The sequence below is a fragment of the Castor canadensis genome, chromosome 14 (assembly GCF_047511655.1).
Source record: "Castor canadensis chromosome 14, mCasCan1.hap1v2, whole genome shotgun sequence".
NCBI classification, from domain to species: domain Eukaryota; kingdom Metazoa; phylum Chordata; class Mammalia; order Rodentia; family Castoridae; genus Castor; species Castor canadensis.
Window position 1 is genome coordinate 31,599,253 of NC_133399.1, and position 23,479 is coordinate 31,622,731.

A 23,479-nucleotide genomic window follows, 5' to 3' on the forward strand; every position below is an offset into this window, starting at 1 on the left:
ATTTATACTAAAATGAAACCAAACCAGACTTCACCCTCTTCTTGCCCACAATTTGGTAAAAATTAAATTAAAATGTTGTGCTCCTTTCTTCAACTTCAAAATAACACTAGGTATAGGTTTGCACTGACACCTGAGGGATATTTATGTAGATGAAAATTTAAAATTCTACATAACACATATCATGGCCTAGCAGTAGGAAATTCTCAGTAAGTTTTGTGATATTGTGGTTAGTGTCACCATTGCCATTACAACCATCATCATTTTGAATGTGTGGGACAATCTGGAGGAACCACTTTTTTAAATGTTCTGGATCAATTTTTGTTATCATCAGCCAAAAACTGGAAACCACCAAAACATTCATAAACTGATAAGTAGATAAGCAAATAGAGGTATGTCTATAGAGCATAATATACGTAGGAATAAACAAAGTGAACAATTTATATAAACTTCATTGATTTATCACAAAAATAATTATGGAACCTAAAGAAAACCAGAAAAAAACAGAAAACTATTTAGAATTTCAATCATACAATATTCTACAACATGCAAATTGATCTTTTATAGAGAGTAAATAAATGACTGGAGAACTGGGAAGAGAAAATGAAACAGCATGAGGAAAATGTGTGGGTGATTCATGTATTCATTATTAAAGAGAACCATTTCTTTCTGTGGGATGAGTGATGCCTAAGGAATTTTGACATGGTGGATGAGAAGTGAACTCTGAATGCAAGTTCTGAAATCCCTAGCAGAAAAAAAAGACCATAAACTTCACTGGGCTCTGAGATGACATTTTGCATATTGGGGCTCTCATCTATCTATTCCACTCTTTAATGTCTAGATAAGAAGGAAATAGGAATCCTAACACTCTCTCCACCAACACCATTCCCCAACACTCACTGGACTTTGTTCCAGTCTCTGTTGGGGCATGTCTAGGAGTTCAGGTCCACTGGCTTCCCCTACCTGGTGAATAATAAGGGTTCAGGCTTCTTTCTTAGGACTTGCAGGGAAGCAAAGCCAGACATGGAAAACGTGATGGAATGAAGACTCTGGGAAGAGGAAATACAGAAATACAGAGCTCACTGGACTGGGCCCAGCAACCTGGAAAGCTCAAGAGAAAATTCTTATTATTTGCACTTACATAGCCTTAAAGACCCAATGCACAGAAGTCATAATTAGTCTAATTAGTCCATTTTATCCCAGTCTCTCAGGAAATGCCAATTGTAATGGAAGAGGAAAAAGAGAAAATGTAGGGTCTGGGTCTTTCCTTTTCTGAAGAGAAAGTTTATAGCATTTTCCTTCTGACTTCCAATTTCAACAATCTTAATAAAATGTGGACTTTTGTCAATTTAATTGATGACCTATGGCTTTGATATCAGCAAATCCATTGTATTAGTTATGTACTTAAGAGGGAATTTGGTTTTCTTTTTTCTATTTTATTATTTTATTATAATTGTATTTTAATTACACAAATGGGTTTCACCATATTACAAACATTCATATACTGTACTTTGATCAGATTAATACCCCTTATTATTTTCTCTTTTCTCAGTCCCACAGCAACCCCTTATTTTAACAATTCTATTTGGTTTCATTATGCTATCTTCATAGATCCAATGTAACTCAATAAAATTCATCACCCATCATTCTCTTTCCTCCCCTCATATTCAACTTCCCAAAATAATGCCACAACTATATTCATGTTATATATATATATATATATATATATATAATATATACATGTAATATATGTATATATTATACATGTATTATATATATACATAACATGTATATTTCTCAGGTCTAGAGTCTGTATCTGAGAGAAAACATTTTATATGTCTTTTTGAGCCTGGTTCACTTTATTCAAAATGATCTCCAAACACATCTGTTTTCTGGCAAATGACATAATTCCATTCTTTTAGATGAATCATACTCCACTGTGTATATATACCATTTTAATCCTTTCATCAGGTAAAGGGCATCTAGGCTAATTCCTTAGTTTGGCTGTGGTGAATAGTGCTGCAGTAAACATGGGTATGCAGGTGTCTCTATTGTATCAGACTTAAATTCCTTTGGACATATGCCCAAGAAAAGTATTGCTGGATCATATGGTAGTCCTATTTTTAGTATTTTGAGGAACATGGATTCTGATATCCATAGTGGCTGGACTAGACTAACTTTCATTTCCACCAACAGTGTGTAAGTGTTCCTTTTTCCCCATGTCTTCAACTCACATGCATTATTTGTTCTTGATGATACATTCTGACTGAGGTGACATAAAATCTCAGTGTTCTTTAGATTTGCATTTCAATTATGGTCAGGAATGTTGGACAATTTTTCATTATTTATTGACCATTGTATTTTTTCTTTCTATAATTGTTTATTTAATCCACTTGCCCATTTATTAATTGCATTCTTGCTTGTTTGGCATTTTTTGAGCTTTTTAATATTTTCTAGTAATTAATTCCTTGCCAAATAAATAGCTAACAAACATATTCTGTAAGCTATCTCTTCATTTTAGTGACTGTTTCCTTTGCTGTGCAGAAGCATGTTAATTTGATGAAATCTCATTTGTCGAACTTTGATCTTATTTCCTGGAGTACTATTTGGAGTCCTTTTTGGGAAGTTGTTGCTTATGCCTAGGTCGTCCAATGTTCTCCTGTAATAATTTCAATGTTTTAGGTCTTACATTAAAGCCTTTGATCCATTTTGAATTAATTTTAATAGAGGACGAGAGACAAGAATCAAGTTCCAGTTTTCTATTATGGATATCCAGTTTCCCAAACATTATTTGTTAAAGAAGCTGTCATTTTTCAATGTATGTTTTCTGGCACCTTTGTCAAAAATCAGCTGGCTCTAAGTGTGTAGGGTTATTTCTATTCTATGCCTTTGGTGTATGTGTCTGTTTTGTGCTTGTTCCATGTTTTTCTTTTACTATGCCTCTGTAATATAGTTTGCAGTCAGGTATTGTGATACTTAAAGCACTGATCTTTTTGCTCAGGTTCACCTTGCTATTGAATATTATTTGTGCTTCCATAATACCATTGGATTGATTTTTCTATTTTAGTGAAGAGTATCACTGAAATTTTGATGGGGATTGCATTGAATATGTAGATTGCTTTCAGTAGTATAGCAATTTTTAGAATATTGATTCTGCCAGTCCATGAATTTGGGAGATTTTTCCATCTTCTAGTGTCTTCTTTGATTTCTTTCTTCAAAGTGTTGCCCTTTTCATTGCAGAAGACTTTCACCTCCATACTTAAACTTACTCTTAGCTTTTTTCTGAGGCTATCATGAATGGAATTGTTTTCCTGATTTTTTTCTCAGTCTGTGTGTCCTTTGTTGGTATATAGAAAAGCAACTGATATTTTGTATTTTAATTTTGTATCTTGCTACTTCCTTAAAGTGTTTATGAGATCTAGGAGTCTTTTTGGTAGCATTTTCAGGATCTTGTAGATTTAAGATTATATCATTGCAAATAGGGATGATTTGACTTCTTCATTTCCTATTCAAATTCTTTTTATTTCTTTCCCTTGCCTTATTGACATGGCTAGGAGTTTCAGTACTACATTGAATAAGAAAGGGGAGAATGGACATCTTTGTCTGCTTCCTAACTTTAGAAGAAATATTTCAGTTTTTCTCCATTCAGTATAATGTTACATGTAGATTGTCCATATATATCCTTTGTTATGTTGACATGTGTGTTTTATTACGAGTTTTTTCCAAGCTTTCATCATGAAAGAATGTTGAATTTTGTCAGACTTTTTCTGCTTCTATTGAGATGATATGTGGACTTTGTACATGATTGTACTGATTGATTTGTGTATGTTAAAACATTGTTGAATTCCTGGAATAAAACCAATTTGATCCTGACAGTAATTGATAAAATAAAAATCTGTTATTGGCTTGGCAGGGTGTAGCTCACAACACGTACCTAGCATGTGTGAGGATCTATGATCTATCCAAAGCACTACAAAAAATCTGATATAAATTCCATCTTTTCAACTACTTTTATATCTCCAGGAGAATGTTTAGGCATACTTTTCTTGGAGTTATGGTTATGAGTGTTGGAGGTTTATGGCATTTTGTTTACTCATATGACAGCCCAACTCCTAATTGTTATTGAATATGGTACAAGTTGTTAAATTAGGAAACTATCATTGAGAAAATAAAAATAAATGGAAATAAATCTTCCTACTCATGGATCAGAAGATTAGTACCAAAATATTTATTACAGATTCAACATCAACCGTACCAAAATTCCAGTAGCATTTTTCACAAAAACAGAAAGAAAAATCCTAAAGTTCATATGAAACAATACAAGACCTTGAATGGTCAACAGTCTGGAGAAAGTTGAACAAAGCTGGAAATATCACACTTCCTGCTTTCAAACTATGTTACAAAGTTACAGTAATCAAAACAGTATAACACTGCCATAGAAGACACAAGGACTAAAAGAACAGATTATAGAGCTCAAAAAAAGACTTCTGTGTATAAAATCAATATTCCTTGGCAAACACGCTAGGAATACACAATGGGAGAAAGTCTCTTAAACAGTTGGTATTAGAGAGCCAGGCATGGTCATTCACACCTGTAATTCCAGCAGAAGGTTAAGGCAAGAGGGTCACAAATACAAGTCCAACCTGAGCTACATAGTAATATCTACTGTCTCAAAAAATATGATATTGGAAAACCTGGATGTTCACATGAAAATAAATCATTATGCAAATAGTAACTCAAAACAGATGAAATACTTAACTTTAAGACCTGAAACTAAAAATTCTACAAGAAAACATAGAGAAAAATGTCCTTGATGTTATTCTTCGTAATTATTTTTGATATGACACCAAAAGCACAGGCAACAAAAGCAATTTTTTTAAATGGGACTAACTGCATCAAACTAAAAAGCTTCTGCACAGCAACAGAGAAAAAAATGAACAAAGCAAAAAGGCAAGCTACAGAATAGGAGAAAAGATTTTCAAACCATCTATCTGATAATGGGTTAGTATAAAATATTTGAGGAATACATATAACTCAATAGAAAAAACAACTGGTTTAAGAATAAGCAAAGGATATGAATTGGCATTTTACCAAAAAAGATATATAAATACTCTACAAATATATGAAGTTGCTCAATATCACTAATAATCAGGGAAATGCAAATAAAAACCACAATGAGTTAACACTTCATGCCATTAAGATGGATAGAATGAAAAAGATAAGACATATAAAATGTTAATGAGGAAGTGGAGAAAAAGGAATACATATATTGTTGACAGGAATGTAAATTGGTACAGTCATTAGAATGACCATCCAGTGATCTCATGTATATGCATAATGAATATGAAATGTGTAATTCAAAATGGTATCTGCACCCCAATGCATCATTACAATAATCAAGATACAGAAAAAAGCTAATTGTCCATTATGGATGGTTAAAGAAAGTGTGGGTACACATACTCAATGGAACTTTTTTTGGTGATTGCAAAAGGAAATCTTGCCTTTTCTATGGTATGGATGAACCTGGAGGATATGCTAAGTGAATAAACCAGACCCAAGAATAAAACTAGTGAATAATCTCACTTATATGTGGAAGCCAAAAAGTCTGGACGAATATAAGCAAAATGTAGAACCACCACTATATTCAGAGTTTGGGTGAGAGAACCTTTATTATTTACCTAAAATTTGTGAAAACAAATATTTGTTTGTGGGACTGGAGTCTGAATTCAGAGCTTCACACTTGCAAAGCAGGCACTCTACTGCTTGATCCACACCTCTGCTCCACTTTGATCTGATTATTTTGAAGATGAAGTCTCCTGAACTATCTGCCTGGATTGGCCTTGAACTGCAATCTTCCCGACCACAGCCTTCCAAGTAGCTAGAATTATGGATGTGGTCCACCAGTGTCTAGCTCTGAGAGAAGATTGTATTCAACACACAGTAATTATGTGTGTTGCTGAATATTTTAATTAATTTTATTGAGGTAATCACTTCACAATGTATAGGTATATCAAATCATCACGTTGCAAACCTCAAATATGTGCAATTTTTGTCAATTTTTATATCAATAAAACTGGAGAATTATTGATTTTATGTTTATTTACATCTTGCTAATTCCTTTAAACAATCCATGGCATCACACAAGGATACAAGCAATAGTTAGCTAAGGTTGCAAGCATCGAAAGGCTCTGACAGGGGTAGATGTGCTTTCAAGCTCATTTATGTGACTATTGGCAGGATTTAGGTCCATGCTGGCTATTGATAAAAGGCCTTCCTCAGTTCTTTGCTATACTGGTCTCTCCATGAAGCAGATCTTTATGGCAACTTGTTTCCATCAGGGAGAGCAGACAGGTATCATAAAAAATATACTACAAATATACTAGAGATAAAGGCCAATACCTGAATTTTGGCACATTGTATTGGTTGGAACAAGTCACTAGCTTAGGAACATGTGTTCAAAGTGATGGTTCTGGATAATATCATTCATACAAGATATGGGTGTGGTTGAAAACATATTAGAAGCTGTACGCTACAGATATTTACCCCGTATCAAGATATTTGGCTGTAGGCAGTAAGATTCTGGAGATCGTTCCCTCTTTCTGGCCTAGCCCACAATCAATTACACTACCATGCTCTAGTAAAAATACCCTAAAGAATTGACATTTGGGTAGAAACTACCTCTGATTTGGGAATTTTTGGCAGATTCCATCTTGTTGTAGCAGGTTATACAGTGGGAATGCCAATATAGGTCCTCTCCTGTCAGCAGGGTCAATTCACATTATGCTACAGCTATTTCATGCCCAAATTTGACACATCTCCAATAGCTTCTGAAAGTCTCATGTGGAAAGAGCTCTTGTTATTGTAGAATATATTTTCACCCTCATTTTGTTTTTAAGATTAATTGTAAGATGTTTGTGGTATTTACAACATGACCCTAAGTTGAACAAATTCACCTCATCTATATTACTTTTTCTTAATCACCCTATATTCTCCCTCCATTTTTGTAGGGTTTATCATGCTATTTAATTATATATCTGTACTGTTCTTCTATAATATTCACCTTTGCCCTCTCCTGTTTCCCTACTCCCACCCACTGGTCACCCCTCCAAACAAGTCTCTTTTTACAATGTCATTTTTTTTTTAGGTTTATGTTCTGCATGAGTGAAAACATGCAATGTTTGTGTTTCTGAGCTTGACTTGTCTTGCTTTACATGACGACTTCCAGTTCCATCCATTTTCCTTCTTTGGCTAGTCAATACTTCATTGCATACATGCATCACATTGTCTTTATCCAATCATCGGCTGTTGAGCACCCAGGCAGCTTCCATATCTTGGCAATTGTAAATAGTGCTAATGTAAACATGGGTGTGCAGGTTTCTCTCCAGTATCTTGATTTGCATTACTTACCAGAATATATTTTCTTTAGATTACTTTGTGTCCATTGTTCTTGAAGTTGTAAATACACTCATCCATAAATGTGCTGTTTGGCAGCTTCATCATTATATGAATATAACAGAATGTACTTACACCAAGGTGGCTACAGTGTCATAGGGCAATATAATCTCCTGGGATCACAGTCACAGATGTGGTCCATCATTAATCAAAAGGTTGCTATATGACACATGACTTAACGTGCTTTTGGTCCCTCTGCTTTTACTACATGATAAAGTGAGTTGGGTGGGAATTGTAGTCCCTTGCAATCTTCTATGACCAATCCATGAGACCATCCTAGCACAGAGGCCTTTGGGTAAGAATATCAGTTACTGGTTTGTCATTAACTGTAAAAAACTTAACTGTATACCTAAATTGTATGGATAAATGGAAGGTAATTTTGGGAGACTGAATGATCAAAAGGCTGTTGTGTAGGGTTTAAGAGAGAGAAGTTGAGTGTAGAATTAAAATACTTGGACAGTACAAAAAAAGTAACATCATGGTCACTTCACAGTAAATATAAGGGAGCAGACACTAGCATCATTGCCAATGAGTGTAGAAGACAGGCATACAAAAAAGAAAGATTGTATTTGTACAATGGAATGTCATTTTTGTGAGATTTTTGCCAATTCTTGCTCAGGTGATGTGTCCTTGTAAGAACTAGGGAGGTGGCAAACTTCTCACACTTTCAAGATTTGTAATTGCGAAAATTCTATTCTCATTCCTTTATAACGTTGAGGTTTGTATCAGACATGCCTCCTGAGAGCTCATGTGCTAAAGACTTGGTCTTCAAAGCAATGTTTAGTGGTGGTACTTTTGGAAAATGACTGGATCATAAAGATTCTGACCTAATCCATGGATGGATTCATAACTGAATGGATTGCTGAGAGTTGGTGGCAACTGTGCAAAGTGAAGCATGATTGGAGGAAGTGAGATGACTGGGAGAGGGAATGCCTTTGAAAGGTATTATTTTGTCACCAGTCTCTTCTGCTCTCTGCTTCCTGGCCATGAGGTGAGCAACTTTGCTTCACCATACATATTCCTCATCATGATGTACTGCTTCACCACAGACTAAAAGCAGTGGAGCCAGTCATCCATACAGTGAAACCTCTGAAACCAAGGACCAAAATAAGTATTTCTTCCCTTAGGTTATTTATCTCAGTTACTTTGCCGCAGTGTTGAAAAGCTAACTTACACATACAACTTTTCCATTTATATAACATTAGAATTCCACCCATTATTCTATGAGTTAAACTTGTAGATTTTGTTGGAGAAAAATACAATCTATTTGATATTCCTGTTAATATAAATGAACTGTACATTTCTTTTCTCTGGCTCTCTTAGAGATTTCTCTAAGTTCTGGATTCTTAGACTTGTAAAGAAGCTGGAGATGTGGTAAAATGTTCCAGAAAGGAAGCTGCCTATGCTGGAAGCAACATACAAGAGGGGAAGAACTGCTTTAGGATGAACAAAATCCAGTTAAGATAGGAAGAGGGAGTTGGAAGTGAAGTGGGTATATCCTCTATGTGGCTCCAACTGCTCCCATGGGTATACATGACAGAACAGTTAACTCCCCTGATCCCCATAAGGGAAACTTTTCACAAACAATAAAAACAGCAATTTATTTAATGAGAAGCAAAAGGATTTAATCCCAAAATAATCCCTCCATGTCCTACACCACAGCTCATGGGCTACTCCAGATCTCAGTCTAGCCTTGTGCTTGGCTTTATTCCTTGCCCTCTGGGCACATGGTGTGGTCCTTCTCAGTCTACCATTGGAAAAAGGAAAGAGTAACAGCCCCATCTTCAGGAATTCCATGTTGATGACCTTGCTTTCTTCAGAAAGTATTGCAGAAATAAGGTAAGAAGAGGACAAAGCTTTTACTTGTGCATGTTCTTAGTGCATAGGCAGGTATGTAGAGGGAGAAAAAGTATACTGAAATCAAACGAAAGTTCTTGGATCTAGACAGGACTCTCCAAGCCCCGCTATACATTACATTCTCATCTTCACCTTTACTTCTCTCCTTTCACTTTGCCTCTGTTTCTGGACCTCCCCTCATAACCATCTCTCCACACACTTGAAAGTTTGCTGTAGAGGGAACATTTCCACATCTATAGAGCATCTCCCCAGGCCTGATACTTAGCTAGGTACTGCACATAAAGAGATAGCTCTAATGCCTTGCTTTCCTGCAAGGATGAAAAAAATCTGGAAACAAAGGTACAGTTACAATGTGAAAGCAAGTCTATGTGGAGTCCAGTTTTCTACAAAGTACAGTGAAAGCCAAAGAACATGGTCCTCCCTGCCTTGGGATGTCAATGAAGTTATCAGGAGTAAATGTGGAAGGAAGGCTGGGGGTGTGGCTCAGTAGTAGAGAACTTGTATAGAATGAACAAAGTCCTCTGTTCCATCCCCAGCACTGAAAATAAAGTATGGAAGAAAAGAACATTTACAGAAGAGTAAGGAAGAAGAAAGAGAACTCCATGTGAAGAGACAGGTAAGTGCAAAGACCACAAAACTCCATGGAATGTCTCTATAACTATGACATTGAGTATGTAACGTTGCATTTTCAACAAAGTTAATACAGTAGTTCTTAAGTTTGACCAGTTAATATATCTAAAACATTTAAGAATCCTGTTCCTGACATGAATCATGGTGGGTCTTAATCAGAATATTACTGCAGAGAAGTCAAAGGCAACATGTCCATGGTACTTTAAGGTCCACAAAGGCAGAGCCTATACCTTTTTTTTTTTTTTTTTTTTGTGGTACTGGGGTTTGAAGTCAGAGCCTCATGCATACTAGGCAGGCACTCTAAACTTTAGCTGCCCTACAGTTACTTTTTTTATGAGGGATATTTTTGAGATAAGGACTCACATTTTTTTTTCTTGCCAAAGCTGGCCTTGATCTCTGCCTCCTGAGTAGCTAGGATTACAGGCATGATCCATCAGTACCCAGCACCTTCTTAGGTTTCTATCCTTGGTCTAAACCCAGGCACTCAAATAACTGAGTTAAGTAAATGATGAAGATATACAGAGTTTTGTGGCTGCTTCCAAGTGTCTAAACTATTATACTCAAGAAATGATCCTCAGAGAGAAAAACTAAAACCATGCAAATTATAAAAAAGGATATTTCCTCTGAAAGGAAGAAAACTTTCTCATATACAACATGTATGAGATCAAAGACAGTTGCTTCTGAGTTTAAAAATTCCATCCTATGGCAGAGATGTAATATTTAGAGGACTGAATATGTAGCTCAGTGGTAGATGCTTGCCTCACATGTATAAAGAGCTTTAGGGTCCACCACAGTATGGCAACTAACAAAAACAGAAGACTTTTTTTTTTTTGCAGTCCTGGGGATTGAGCCCAAGGTCTCATGCATGCTAGGCAAGATCTCATGCATGCTAAGCAAGACATTGGTTTCAGGATATCATGCCCACCCCCTGCAAAAAAAAAAAAAAACATGTATCTCAGTCTCTTAAATAAAATGGTGTAATATTTGCACAGGACCTATGCACAGCCCCCTGCATATTTTAAATCATCGCTAGATAACTTACAGTATACTTTATGCAATCTAAGTTGTTATACTATACTTTTTAGGGAGCAATGACAAGAAAAAAATCTGTACAGATTCAGTACAGCCACAATTTTCCTTGGTTTTTTTATTTTGAGACACAGTCTCACTATGTAACCCAGAGTGGCCTAAAAGACATGATGCTCCTGCCTCAGCCTACAGAATGCTGTAATTACAGGTTGGCTCTCTCTCTTTCTTGATGTGCTGGGGTCAAACCCAGTCTTGCACATAATAGACAACTGGTTGGCTGAATCTATGAATGTGGAATAAGAAAGGCTGAATGTACAAGGTACTGTGCTCAGTGATTGAAATACGAAATGAAAAAATAGAAAAGTAACCTCAACTCAGGTTGACGGCACAATGAGATTGTATGATGGACAGTATGAATTGATCTTTAGAATTGAAGCACATTATGATACATTGATCATCATGATGGAGGTAAAGGGATAAACTAGGAGAGGACTGAAATGTTACTATAATAATGGAGGGATTTCCTACGAAATACTTGTATAACATACAACTTTGAGACCAAATTGAGATAGAACAGTCTATTTCACAAAACTGGCAAATGGCACAAGGGCAATAAAACACCACATACTACAACCCCCAGTCACTTACCTGCACATTTTCCTCGGACTTGAAGTTATAAGGAAGATGTTCAAGAAAATGATGGCTCCTTCTCAGCAATTATATAGAAGTGGAATAGCCATGAGTCAGGGATGATGCAAAGGAGATCCCTGCATACTGTGGAATGTTCATTTTGAAGAAAAATTATTCAACATAATGGTAGTGGCAGCAAAGGAATCAAAGATCAGCTACAAAATATAACCCCAAAACACCAGGATAAAACAACAGGTTTCATGAGCAAATAAATTTGAAATATATGGTATATTCTTCTTTTAACTATGCTTTCTTCTTTACAGCTTATCTTCACAAGTTACATGGAACAAAGGAACCAAACGACTATTGCAAAATTCATCCTTCTGGGATTTTCAAGAGATGAACTGCAACCTATCTTGTTTTGGCTGTTCCTATCTATGTACCTGGTCTGTGTTGTAGGAAACCTACTCATTATCCTGGCCATTAGCTCTGACACCCGCCTCCATACACCCATGTACTTCTTCCTCTCCAATCTATCCTTCACGGACATTTGTTTCACTTCCACCACAGTCCCCATGATGTTAGTGAACAACAATGCACAGAACAAATCTATTACATATGAAGGATGCATAACTCAGATGTTTTTTTTCATGGTTTTCTCTGGACTAGATAGTTTGCTACTGACGGTGATGGCCTATGACCGGTTTGTGGCCATATGTCACCCCCTGCATTACACAGTCATCATGAACCCTCACCTCTGTGGTCTTCTGCTTCTACTTTCTTGGCTAATTTGCCTGATTTATTCTTTGCTACAAAGTTTGATGATTTTGAGGGTGTCCTTTTGCAAACAAACTGAAATCCCTCATTACTTCTGTGAACTTGCTCAGATCCTCAAGCTCACCTGTTCAGACCCCCTTGCTAATTATGTCCTGCTACATTGTATAACTGGCCTGTTGGGTATTATTCCCCTGTCTGGGATTCTGTTTTCTTACTCTAGAATTATTATTTCCATATTGGGCATTTCATCTTCAGGGGGTAAGAACAAAGCGTTTTCCACCTGTGGGTCTCACCTCTTGGTTGTCTCCTTGTTCTATGGTGCAGGCCTTGGTGTCTATCTCACTTCTGAAACAGCCAACCACTCTAGAGAGGGTTCAATTGCCTCAGTGATGTACACAGTGGTTGCCCCTATGCTGAACCCTTTCATCTACAGCTTGAGGAACAGGGACTTGAAGAGTGCTCTGAAGAGAATTTTTCAGCATAGGAGTTTAGTCTCAGACAGATGAGTCAAGACAGACAACAGAAACTAGAGTGCTGATGATTGGTGTGTTTACATTCCTTTGTAAAGACACAGAAAAGAACTACTTGTGAAATACTAAAAGATAGTATTCTAGAATTGAAGATAAACTTCAAACAGTTCATCAATTTCCTGCTAAGGAAAATGAAAGATGACCAACTAATAACTAGACTTCTCATGCAAACAGACTATTTCAGTTATAAAGACAAGCAAAGGGAAGACAAAACAAGTTTGAAAATGCAGCAAGGAAGAAGAGAGGACAAGAGCCACAACATTTACACAATATTGGCTCACTTATATCACTCAGTTGTTTTAGCACCACGCCTGCTACACTGTGCTTTCCCCTTTTGTTTTTTGTAAAGGGTGATGCTTTTACAAACCTCAAATTGATCTCTTTCCCTGTAATATTTTACTTAATCTTACATTGGTAGTTGCTGTTAGGGCTAGGGGTATGGCTCAATGGTAGAGTGCTTTCCTAGAATGCAAGAGGCCCTGAGTATTGAACATACCTAGACTGCAAGGATACACAGATAGATAGATAGATAGATAGATAGATAGATAGATAGATAGATAGATAGATAGATAGATAGATGGATAGGTAGATAAGACAGGTGACTGGATGATAGGTGATTGCTATTGATCTTTGTTGAAGAACTTTTGTAAGAAACTTCTTTAGTGAACCAATTGTTAAATCTACCTTAACAGAAGGAACACTGGGGCAGATAGAACATTTGCCTAGCTGCTTGAAGGTCTGGGTTTAATCCTCAGCAGTGCTTAAAAAATAAAAGCTTGGGATACTGTCCATTTATATAATCCAATAGATCTGAAATAAAAGTATAAAGCAAACTGCTTGCTAGCATCCTTGCCTAGCCAGGCTTTCCTAAATCTTTGTATCTGCTCCTCACAACTTAAAACTTCAAAACTGTCTCGTTTCTACAGAGGCCTGACAATCACTCTCCCTTTCAGTCCAGTTCTCATGACACTTATATTTTGAGAGGCAACAGAACACAATGGCTAAGAGTACTCTAGGTTCAAATCTCTCATCACTTGCTAATGGTACAATCTAGGCCAAGTTACTTAATTTCACTGTGCATTCATTTCCTCATTTGTATTAAAAATGGTAATGAAAAGTTACAATTATATGGCATATGCAAGAGAGCACGAAACCGTGCCTCTCAGGACATTCAATAAGTATTAGCCATCATAAGACCTATAGGGGCCATGAGGGTCTACATTGGCAACATGAAGGTTCAGAGCTTGCAAGGAGCCAGTAAGGGACTTTCCCTTTAGCCCTAACAATTTTCTTCCTTTAACTGTAATAGCTTGCACTGCCACACAGTGGAGTGACATGGGCTTGAGGGAAGAGGGAATCCATTATCAGAACAAAGTTAGAAAAGCTGACCAATAAGGGCTGATCAGTCTGTAGGCTGGACGTGGCTGAGTGCATTCTCAGTCTTGACTCAAGAAAACACAGGAGGTCCTGTAAGATGCCCTGTACAAGGCTCAGTCCTCTGAATAGTCCTAGCAATGCATGTTGGAATTCCAATCTGTGGAGTCCAGAAAAGAACTTTCCATGATGTACACTCTAAGGATTAGAACCCCCTACACCAGGAACCGAGAGTTCAAAACATACTTTAGAAACTGTCCAGCTCCATAGGGAAAGGTCTTTAAACCGTGAACACAAAACTAAAACCTGTCATGAGTTGGTTTGAAGACTGCTGAGTTCTCTTGGTGAGCACTGGATTTGGATTTAGACAGATTTCAATGATTGAGTCCTAACTTTACCATTCATTAGGATGTTTACAACCTCAGATTCTTCACTTGTAAATGACTGCTGGATTGAGTATGAAAAAAATCAGCACTAATACAGTTCCTCAGAAAGCTGTGGACATATTTATGAACACAGCATTCATATTATTTACCTGTGCCCCCATCTTCTCGATAAGATCTATTGGCAAACCCTGCATCCCTGAAAACTCTGCCAAGGTGCAGCTTTCTCCAGTAGGTTCACAGTGTGAGATATAAACCAGCTGCTCCCAATGAAGAAAAGACTTTATTCAGTGCAATAAGGTCTTATTTTCTAACCACTCTATGGAACCTCTTGTACTGGTGATCTGAAGTGAATTAGGTAGGGCCAAGAGGATAACAAACCTATGAGCCAAGAAAAGTAGCTGTTCATCCTGGTCAAAAAACTATTACTCTACCACAGGGTCCTGAACCTTGGCACTGTTATATTTGGGGCCATATAATTATTTTTCTGGTGCAAGCTGTCATGTACTTGTAAGACAATTAACCGGATTAGATGGTCTCAACTCCTTAGGTAACACTAACAAATGTCCCCTCCCCCATTAAGCCATGACAATCCAAAATGGTTCTAGACATTGCTAAACATCTTTTAAGGGCAAAATTCACCCCACACCCCTATGAGAACCACTGATCTAACATGAACCTAAAGTCAAGGGAAATTGAACTGTAGGGAAAGTAAACTGAGGGGAAGATGCTGATTGTCCTAAGTCCCAAAACAGAGTGGATCTAAGAAACTGGTCTCCAGTGAAGTCTTTGATTTGGTGGAAATATTATGTACTCATGATCAAAAACGGAAAAATGAGACCTGTGGAAATTTCCAGGAATGGGGGGAGGTGGGCTAAAGGAGAACAGACAGGGTGAATTTAACTATGATATATTGTAAGAACTTTAATAAATGTCACAATGTACCCCAGTACAATGATATTATAAATGTATTAAAATATAATAAATGAATGCCTCTGCTTGAAAGCCTTGGACTTGGAATAGAAGAAACACCAAAGCACACTGATTGGATAACTAAATGAACATTTCAAATGATCTCAAAATTCTTGGAATATGTGTTTATCTCAAAAGCCTACTGTGTGGGTGACCCTAAATTATTTGCTAAATTGAATCTATGTTTCATGCTCAGTAGGAAAGCCTTAATTCATGCTCTTTACATGTGTTAATTCAGTTAATCCTCACATCTCCTTATGAAGCAGGTACTACTGATTATCTTTGTTTTTTAAAAAGGGAAGCAAACACAAAATATCTACAGAAATCACTGACCTGTCAATGTTCCCTGAAAATTTCCACTGTTTGATATTTAAGACAATCTTTTCCTACCAATTCTGTCTGCAAGTGAATAACTTTAGGGAGAGATACCTTTCTGCTGACCTTCATTCTTCTTTGGAGGAGCTTCTGTGCTTCTTATATCTAATGCAGGAAGTTAATCCCAGGAGTCTGTAAGTTTTTACTTCTGTCACCTAAAGGACTAAGGAGCTTTCCCTCCACTTATGCACTATTTCGTTACAATCTCTACAACATTCTCTGGAGTTTCCATGTGTAGTTTCCAAACTCTGGACACCAGGTAATTGCAGGCCCAGATTTCTGCAGCTCCACATTTCCCAGTAGAGGGGGAAACAGGGCTGCTCCAAAGGCTCACTCTGATAGTAAGATAAAGGATTAGAGGACAAGGGAGAAGGGGGAACAGGAAAAGGAATCTACTTATTGGAAATTGGCCTTGATTCTTTACAGGAAAACATGGTTTGAGCTGTTCAATAATAAAAAAGTCACTGGAAGAAGCATAATCCACTCCTACTCAAAAGAAAATCATTGGTTGCCTGAAGAACAGGGAAACCAGAAAGATACCTGGGTAAAACTTTTGGGGTACTATCATGATGGTGGTGATGGTTTCATGGATATATACAAAGACCCAACCACATTGTATATGTGCAACTTCCTATAAGTCAATTGTATCACAATGAAGCTGTTCATCTTTGTCTTGCAATAGAAATACACTGGACTTGTGGAAGATTGCTGCTTCCATGTAGTTTTGTTCCGCTTTAGGGTCGCCATGTGATTACTCTGGCCAATGGGCTGTAAGCAAACCTGACACAAGCAGGTGCCTGAAAACCAGTGGAAAGTGTATTCTTCTGGTGACCTCCACAATGTGCACAGGACTTGCTTAGAGTGCTGGTGGATAAGACCTAGAGTTGAGAGCAAGGGCCCTGGCCATCCAACCTTGCAACCCACTGCAGATGTCAGCCAAGTGAACTCTCTCTCCAGCTGAGCACAATACAAATTGTCAACCAACCAACCCTAAAGTAATGGTTGTTGGGGGGAAAGGCGTTATAAGTCTAAAGTTAAAACAGGTCACCTTCATTCTACTCCTTCAGAGTATCAATCACCTTGCTAAATGGCAAATCTTATGAATGGAATGTGACATATCCTTTTTTCTTCCTGTGTCCCTGGAACAAGATTGGCATGCTTATTTAATTCTGCTGCTAGACACTCTTAATCAGCCTTTTACACTTTACTTACATCACTTCTGTGCAGCTTTGATTGCCCTAAATTCAACATCCTTTCCTTTGGGGCCTCCTGGGTTACCTCTAATAGCTACCTTATTGTTTGTATCTCTCTTCCTAGACTTTTCCTTAAGAACAGGCCATGGTTTATTGATCTCTTTCTTCCCAAAACCTAAGTGTACAGAACTTGATGGATATTCAATGTATATAATATAGTTAAGTTCCTTAAAGTGGGAAAAAATTCCTGAGTGGATTGGAAGTTACTCACAAGTTACACACGACAGAAATGGGTCCTGCTGGAGAGGTCTCAGGAATTAAAAACCAGAGTAAGACTGAATTAGTGTGTGATCAGAGGTCTCCTCCAGAGAGACTTTGAGGTACTTTTAGTGTCCTGAGAATTGGGAGGAAAAGTGCAATGAGATGCAAGAATGCTGAGCCACTTTAGTATCAATGGGGATTCACTACTTTCTACTCCCAGACAACTAATGTGCTGGAAGAACTGGACACAGAGGGAGCAATTGTACTGGATTCCCAAGGCGCCTAATTAAAGAAATGATTCCATTTTACTCAACATTGAGAGAAAGCATTCTCTTATCTACAGGCCCTGCCTCCTGGGTATACATCCTTTTCTGCAATCCTAGGCAAGAACCAGTAAATGACTGCTATTTCTTCACTAATGAGCCTAGGAAAACTTTTCACCAAGACACACTGAACATTCAGCAATCTCATTCAGGGAAGTGCAATTCCCCCAATCACACAAAGAACTGTGTGGAAGATTGAATGGAAAGGAAGGGTATAGGGACTCCAGGAAAGCAAATGGAAGACTTACAAGCCCATGACCATACACCTTCCCATCATACACTGAGCCCAGTGACCTGTCAGATGCACAAATATGGTAGGAATCAGAAGAAAGTGAAGGCTGACTGTCCACGTGATCACTTAATGATCTCATCCCAGTTTACAGCTTGTGACTTGGCTCTTGCTCTTTTCACCTATCTCTTTCTCTGTAGAAGATAAATGACCATCTTGCAGGGGGCTGGGAAGATGACTAGCTAATCCATGGAAAGAGCTCAAGTCTATCATCTTCTTAGGTGAAGTAAAGAGAACTATTAAAAACTGATCACAAACATAAGCTGAGGTTATAGTCAAAGCCCAAAATCAGCACTTCTCTTTGGGAAACAGGTTTATTTATTTAGACTCTGAAGAAGTAACTGGATTGGTTTAAAAATCAGAAAAGTTAGCAGTTGGCTAGAGACAAACAGTGTACATCATGTACTTAAAATGAAGGTAAATTTTGTGGGTAAGATACTGAGATTTTGGAGGTCAAACCAGATAGATGTGAAGTCTGGGCTGGGTGTATAGTTTGATGGTAGAGCACTTGCCTAGTATGTCCAGATGCTGGGTTCCAGCCACATTACTGGGGGGTGGGAGAACGGAGAAGAAAAGCACACATTCAACTGTCCTTGAAAACAAGCATTAAGATAACTGTTAAATTTTAACATGAGTAAGTAAGCACTTTGCAATTCTTGCAGCAAGAATCAAACAAATACAGTAATAAAGTGTGTATCAGAGCAAGCTGGAATTGCTGTCATAGCAGGAAAAAATGCTTGATTCCTAAATGTTTTCCCAATCTGCTTATTTCCCTCCTCTCTTCTAAGATAGTGGGAGCCTGAAATCTACAGCGCTGTCTCAAGGATTCCTGTGATAACTGTTTGATGAAAAGGAAAGCAGCTACAAATGATTGTGCATCACACCTAGCACAAGTTTAACAACCAATCACATATATTTTTTTAAGATAAATTTTTTTAACATCACTTTTCAAGTGTTTATCATAGTGCCATACATGTGCTTGTACTCTGATTCCAAAAGCTTAATGTAGGTTCAAGTGAATATGACTCACTGTGTATACTATGGCACAGCAAGTGCCAACAATATCTCGAAAAAGTACACAATGCAGTCACCTCCCAGGATGAGCAGGCAGATTAGTGCCAGAAGCCCCTGTAAAACTCAAAATCCAGATGCTCAAGCTCCTTATATAAAATGTCAGTATTTGCATATATCCTGTGCACACGCTCCTATGCATTTTGAGTCATACAATGTAGCACAATGTAAATGCCACCTAAAGAGCTGTTATTCTGTATTGTTTAGGGAAGAAAATAACAAAGAAAAACTGCACTTCCAGTACAGATACAACCATAGTAGATTTAACTGCATAGAACATGTCAGCAATACTTTTCAATATTTTCCATGTGGTTGACAGAAAATGAAGATGTAGAATTTACAGATTCAGAGGATCAGCTGTATATAGTTAATGGAATTAACCAGCTAATTTCCAGAATATGTGAGAATTTAAATAACACACGTGGCATTTAATGTAGTTGACAAAAATAGTTGTTTAAATAAATGATGCAAATGTGTTGTACATTATAATGAGGTCTCTAAAATACTCTGCTACGAAATTAACTACTCTTGACTTTCTCAAGGAACACATAACCAAGCTGGGCCAATCCTAGCTACTTAGGAGGGTAAGATTGGGAGGATCAAGGTTTGAGGCCAGCCCAAACAAGTAATTCTTGAGACTCCCATCTGCAAAATAAGAAGAGCAAAATGGACTGATGTTATAGCTCAAGTAGTAAAGTGTCTGCTTTGGAAGCACCATGACCTGAGTTCAAGCCCCAGATTTACCCCCAAAAAAGAAAAAGAAACATAACCAGATGTTGGTACAAAGCCTAATCCCAATACTTGGAAGGTTGAAGTGGAGGACAGGAGAGTTCCAATAGAGCCTGGGCTGTACAAGCAAGAGCCTGTCTCAAAAATAAAGGAAAGGAAACAAATAAAAAAAGAAACACATATAACATAAGAAACAATCAAGCATCAAAAGGACTGCAGAATTTCTAGTCTAAGAAATCTAAACCCAGGCTCAGAAAAACACTTGGCAGTCCCCCAAACCATTTTACAAACCAGAAAGCACAATACATAGATCTTTTCCAGGTAAAGCTGCTCAAATGTAACTCAAGGGTGACAAGGGTTCATCTGTCTTCTTAGCCACTCTACTCCAAATCCCATGCCATGTCCCCAGGACAAAAATATTAAGCATTGTGTGATACCAGTGTGTTAACTCATGTGAGGAACAAGGCTCAATACAGGAAGAAGACATGAAACCAAGTGTTAGACTAAGAAAGTTTAAAAACATAAATTTGGAATGGGAGAAAGCCGAAAAAACTGTTGTCATGGCAGAACACATGCTTAGCATGCACAAGGCCCTAGCTTCAATCTTGAACATGAAATACCAAAAAATAAAGACAAGTACAGGCCAATGAACAGGTAAATGAATAAAGGTCTCTAAAGTCACCAAGCACTACATGTGGAAAATCCAGAAAAACAATGATAAAACCAACTAAAAAAATAAAAGACTTCAGGATTCCAAGATGGCAGCTACAGGGAGGAAGCAGAAAGCGTTCCTCCTAGAGTGAAACCTTGGAGAAATGCTGGTGACACACCTTGCAGGCAAGGCCACTGAGAAGAGGGAAAACTTTGGCCCCTCCACACCTCCAGCCTGCGCAAGTTCACGTTAAACGGAGAAACCAGGAGGGCCCCCAGGCCGCCAGACATCCACAACCAGACAGCTTGGGAAGACTCGGACAAGGTGAGCTAAGCGGTATGCGGTACTTTCACAGACAACCCTGGGCCAGATCAGCATAGCCCCCTGGACAGACCGAACCCCACCTGGGGAAAAAAGAGAAACTGAGTAATAAGCAATAAGAACAATAAAGGCATGTGGCAAAGAGGGTGGGGCACCCTGAGCTCTGAAGAGGAGGAGAGGGGAATTCTTCCCGGAACTGTAAATAAACAAGCCAGGCTTGGCCGGAGAGGCTCCGGCGGGAGCGGGGGCATGTGCCCAGCAACCAGGAGCAGGAAACCTTGTGAGAGTGGTGGAGGGAGGAAAACTTCACAGGAGAGGGGAAGGCCCACCTCCCACGTGAGCTGTAAACAGACACGCCGACTACTAGGAGCAGCAGCACATGCCAGCAATCAGGAGCAGGAACGCTCCTGAAGGAAAAACTGAAGAACTATTAATTAAACAACTCAAGACCCGTGAAAAGAAAATGCAAGAAATCACCGACTCCATCAAAAGACCAAACTTGAGAATCAAGGGCATCGAAGAAGGAGAAGAGGTGCAAGCAAAGGGAATGCGCAATATATTCAACAAAATAATAACAGAAAATTTCCCAAATCTAGAGAAAGATAGTCCCATACAGATGCAAAAGGCCTCCAGGACACCAAACAGACCAGATCAAAACAGAACTACCCCACGACATATCATCATTAAAACAAGTTCAGAAACTAGGGAAAGAATATTGAAGGCTATAAGAGGAAAAAAACAAATAACATACAGAGGGAAACCCATCAAAATCACAGCAGACTTCTCAACAGAAACATTAAACATCTTCTGGGCACTGAATGAAAATAACTTCAACCCCAGGATACTCTACCCAGTAAAACTATCATTCAAAATAGATGGAGCAATAAAAGTCTTCCATGACAAGCAGAAATTAAAACAATACGTGACCACAAAGCCACCACTACAAAAGATTCTTCAAGGGATTCTGCACAAAGAAAGTGAAACCCAACATAACTATGAAAGGACAGGCAGCACCAAAGCACAGGAAAAGAAAAAGCAAGACAGTAGAGAGTAACCTCAACTTAGGTACACACAACCGAACCTTAAAACAACTAAGACAACTAAATGACAGGAATCACCACATACCTATCAGTAATAACACTTAATGGTAACGGACTTAATTCACCCATCAAAAGGCACCGCCTGATGAAATGTATTAAAAAGGAAGATCCAATAATTTGTTGCTTACAGGAGACCCATCTCACCGACAGAAATAAGCATAGGCTTAGGATGAAAGGCTGTAAGAACATTTACCAAGCCAACGGCCCCCGAAAACAGGCAGGAGTAGCAATACTTATCTCTGACAAAGTAGACTTCAAACCTACATTAATCAAATGACATAAAGAAGGACATTCCATACTAATAAAAGGAGAAATACACCAAAAGGAAATAATAATTACCAACCTATATGCACCTAATGTGAACGCACACAATTTCATCAAACATACCCTGAAAGACTTAAAAGCATATATTAACTCCAACACAGTGGTTGTAGGAGACTTTAACACCCCATTATCATTAATAGATAGGTCATCCAAACAAAAAATCAATAAAGAAATCCAAGATCTAAATTACACAATAGTTCAAATGGGCCTACTTGACGTCTACAGAACATTTCATCCAACATCTACACAATATACATTCTTCTCAGCAGCCCATGGAACCTTCTCCAAAACAGATCATATCTTAGGGCACAAAGCAAGCCTCAGCAAAAATAAGGAAATAGAAATTATACCCTGCATACTATCTGATCACAATGTAATAAAACTAGAACTCAACAACAAAAGTAAAGACAAAAAACTTGCAAACAGCTGGAAACTAATTAACTCATGACCTAATGAACAATGGGTCATTGATGAAATAAAAGAGGAAATTAAAAAGTTCCTGGAAGTCAACGAAAATGAAAACACAATCTACCAGAACCTATGGGACACAGCAAAGGTAGTTCTGAGAGGAAAGTTTATAGCCATGAGTGCATATATTAAAAACACTGAAAGATCCCAAATCAATGACCTAATGATACATCTCAAAACCCTAGAAAAACAAGAACAAGCAAATCCTAAAACAAATAGAAGGAGAAATAATATAAAAATAAGAGCTGAAATCAACGAAATAGAAACCAAAAAAACCATACAAAGAATTAATAAAACAAAAAGTTGGTTCCTTGAAAAAATAAAGAAGATTGACAGACTCCTGGCTAACCTGACAAAATGAGGAGAAAAAAACCCAAATTTGTAGAATCAGGAATGCAAAAGGGGAGATAACAATAAACACCATGGAAGTCCAGGAAACCATCAGAGACTACTTCGAGAACCTATATTCAAATAAATTTGAAAATCTTAAAGAAATGGACAGATTTCTAGATACATATGATCATCCAAAACTGAACCAAGAGGAAATTAATGACCTGAATAGATCTATAACACAAAATGAAATTGAAGCAGCAATCAAGAGTCTCCCCAAAAAGAAAACTCCAGGACCTGATGGATTCTCTGCTGAATTCTATCAGACCTTTAAAGAAAAACTGATACCAACCCACCTTAAACTGTTCCGCAAAATAGAAAAGGAAGGAAAACTGCCTAACACATTTTATGA

The 23,479-nt window shown here is 37.8% G+C and overlaps 2 protein-coding genes across 2 annotated transcripts in view; one reads left to right on the forward strand and one right to left on the reverse strand.

Moving 5' to 3' along the window:
• The window catches only part of LOC141410415 (olfactory receptor 7E178-like), a 29,451-nt gene extending 17,710 nt beyond the window's left edge, over positions 1-11,741 (reverse strand). The window contains exon 1 of the mRNA XM_074054197.1: positions 11,614-11,741. The gene's annotated coding sequence lies outside the window, so the exon portion shown is untranslated. The remainder of the gene's footprint in view (positions 1-11,613) is intronic.
• A 159-nt stretch (positions 11,742-11,900) lies between these two features.
• On the forward strand, positions 11,901-12,878 carry LOC109701481 (olfactory receptor 7D4-like). Its single transcript, XM_074054204.1, has one exon. It carries the CDS (start codon positions 11,901-11,903, stop codon positions 12,876-12,878), a length of 978 nt encoding a protein of 325 aa, XP_073910305.1.
• Positions 12,879-23,479: the final 10,601 nt, after the last annotated feature.

Excerpts from the sequence above, each read along its gene's own strand:
- LOC109701481 (XM_074054204.1), top strand. The coding sequence starts at position 11,901 with ATGCTTTCTTCTTTACAGCTTATCTTCACAAGTTACATGGAACAAAGG.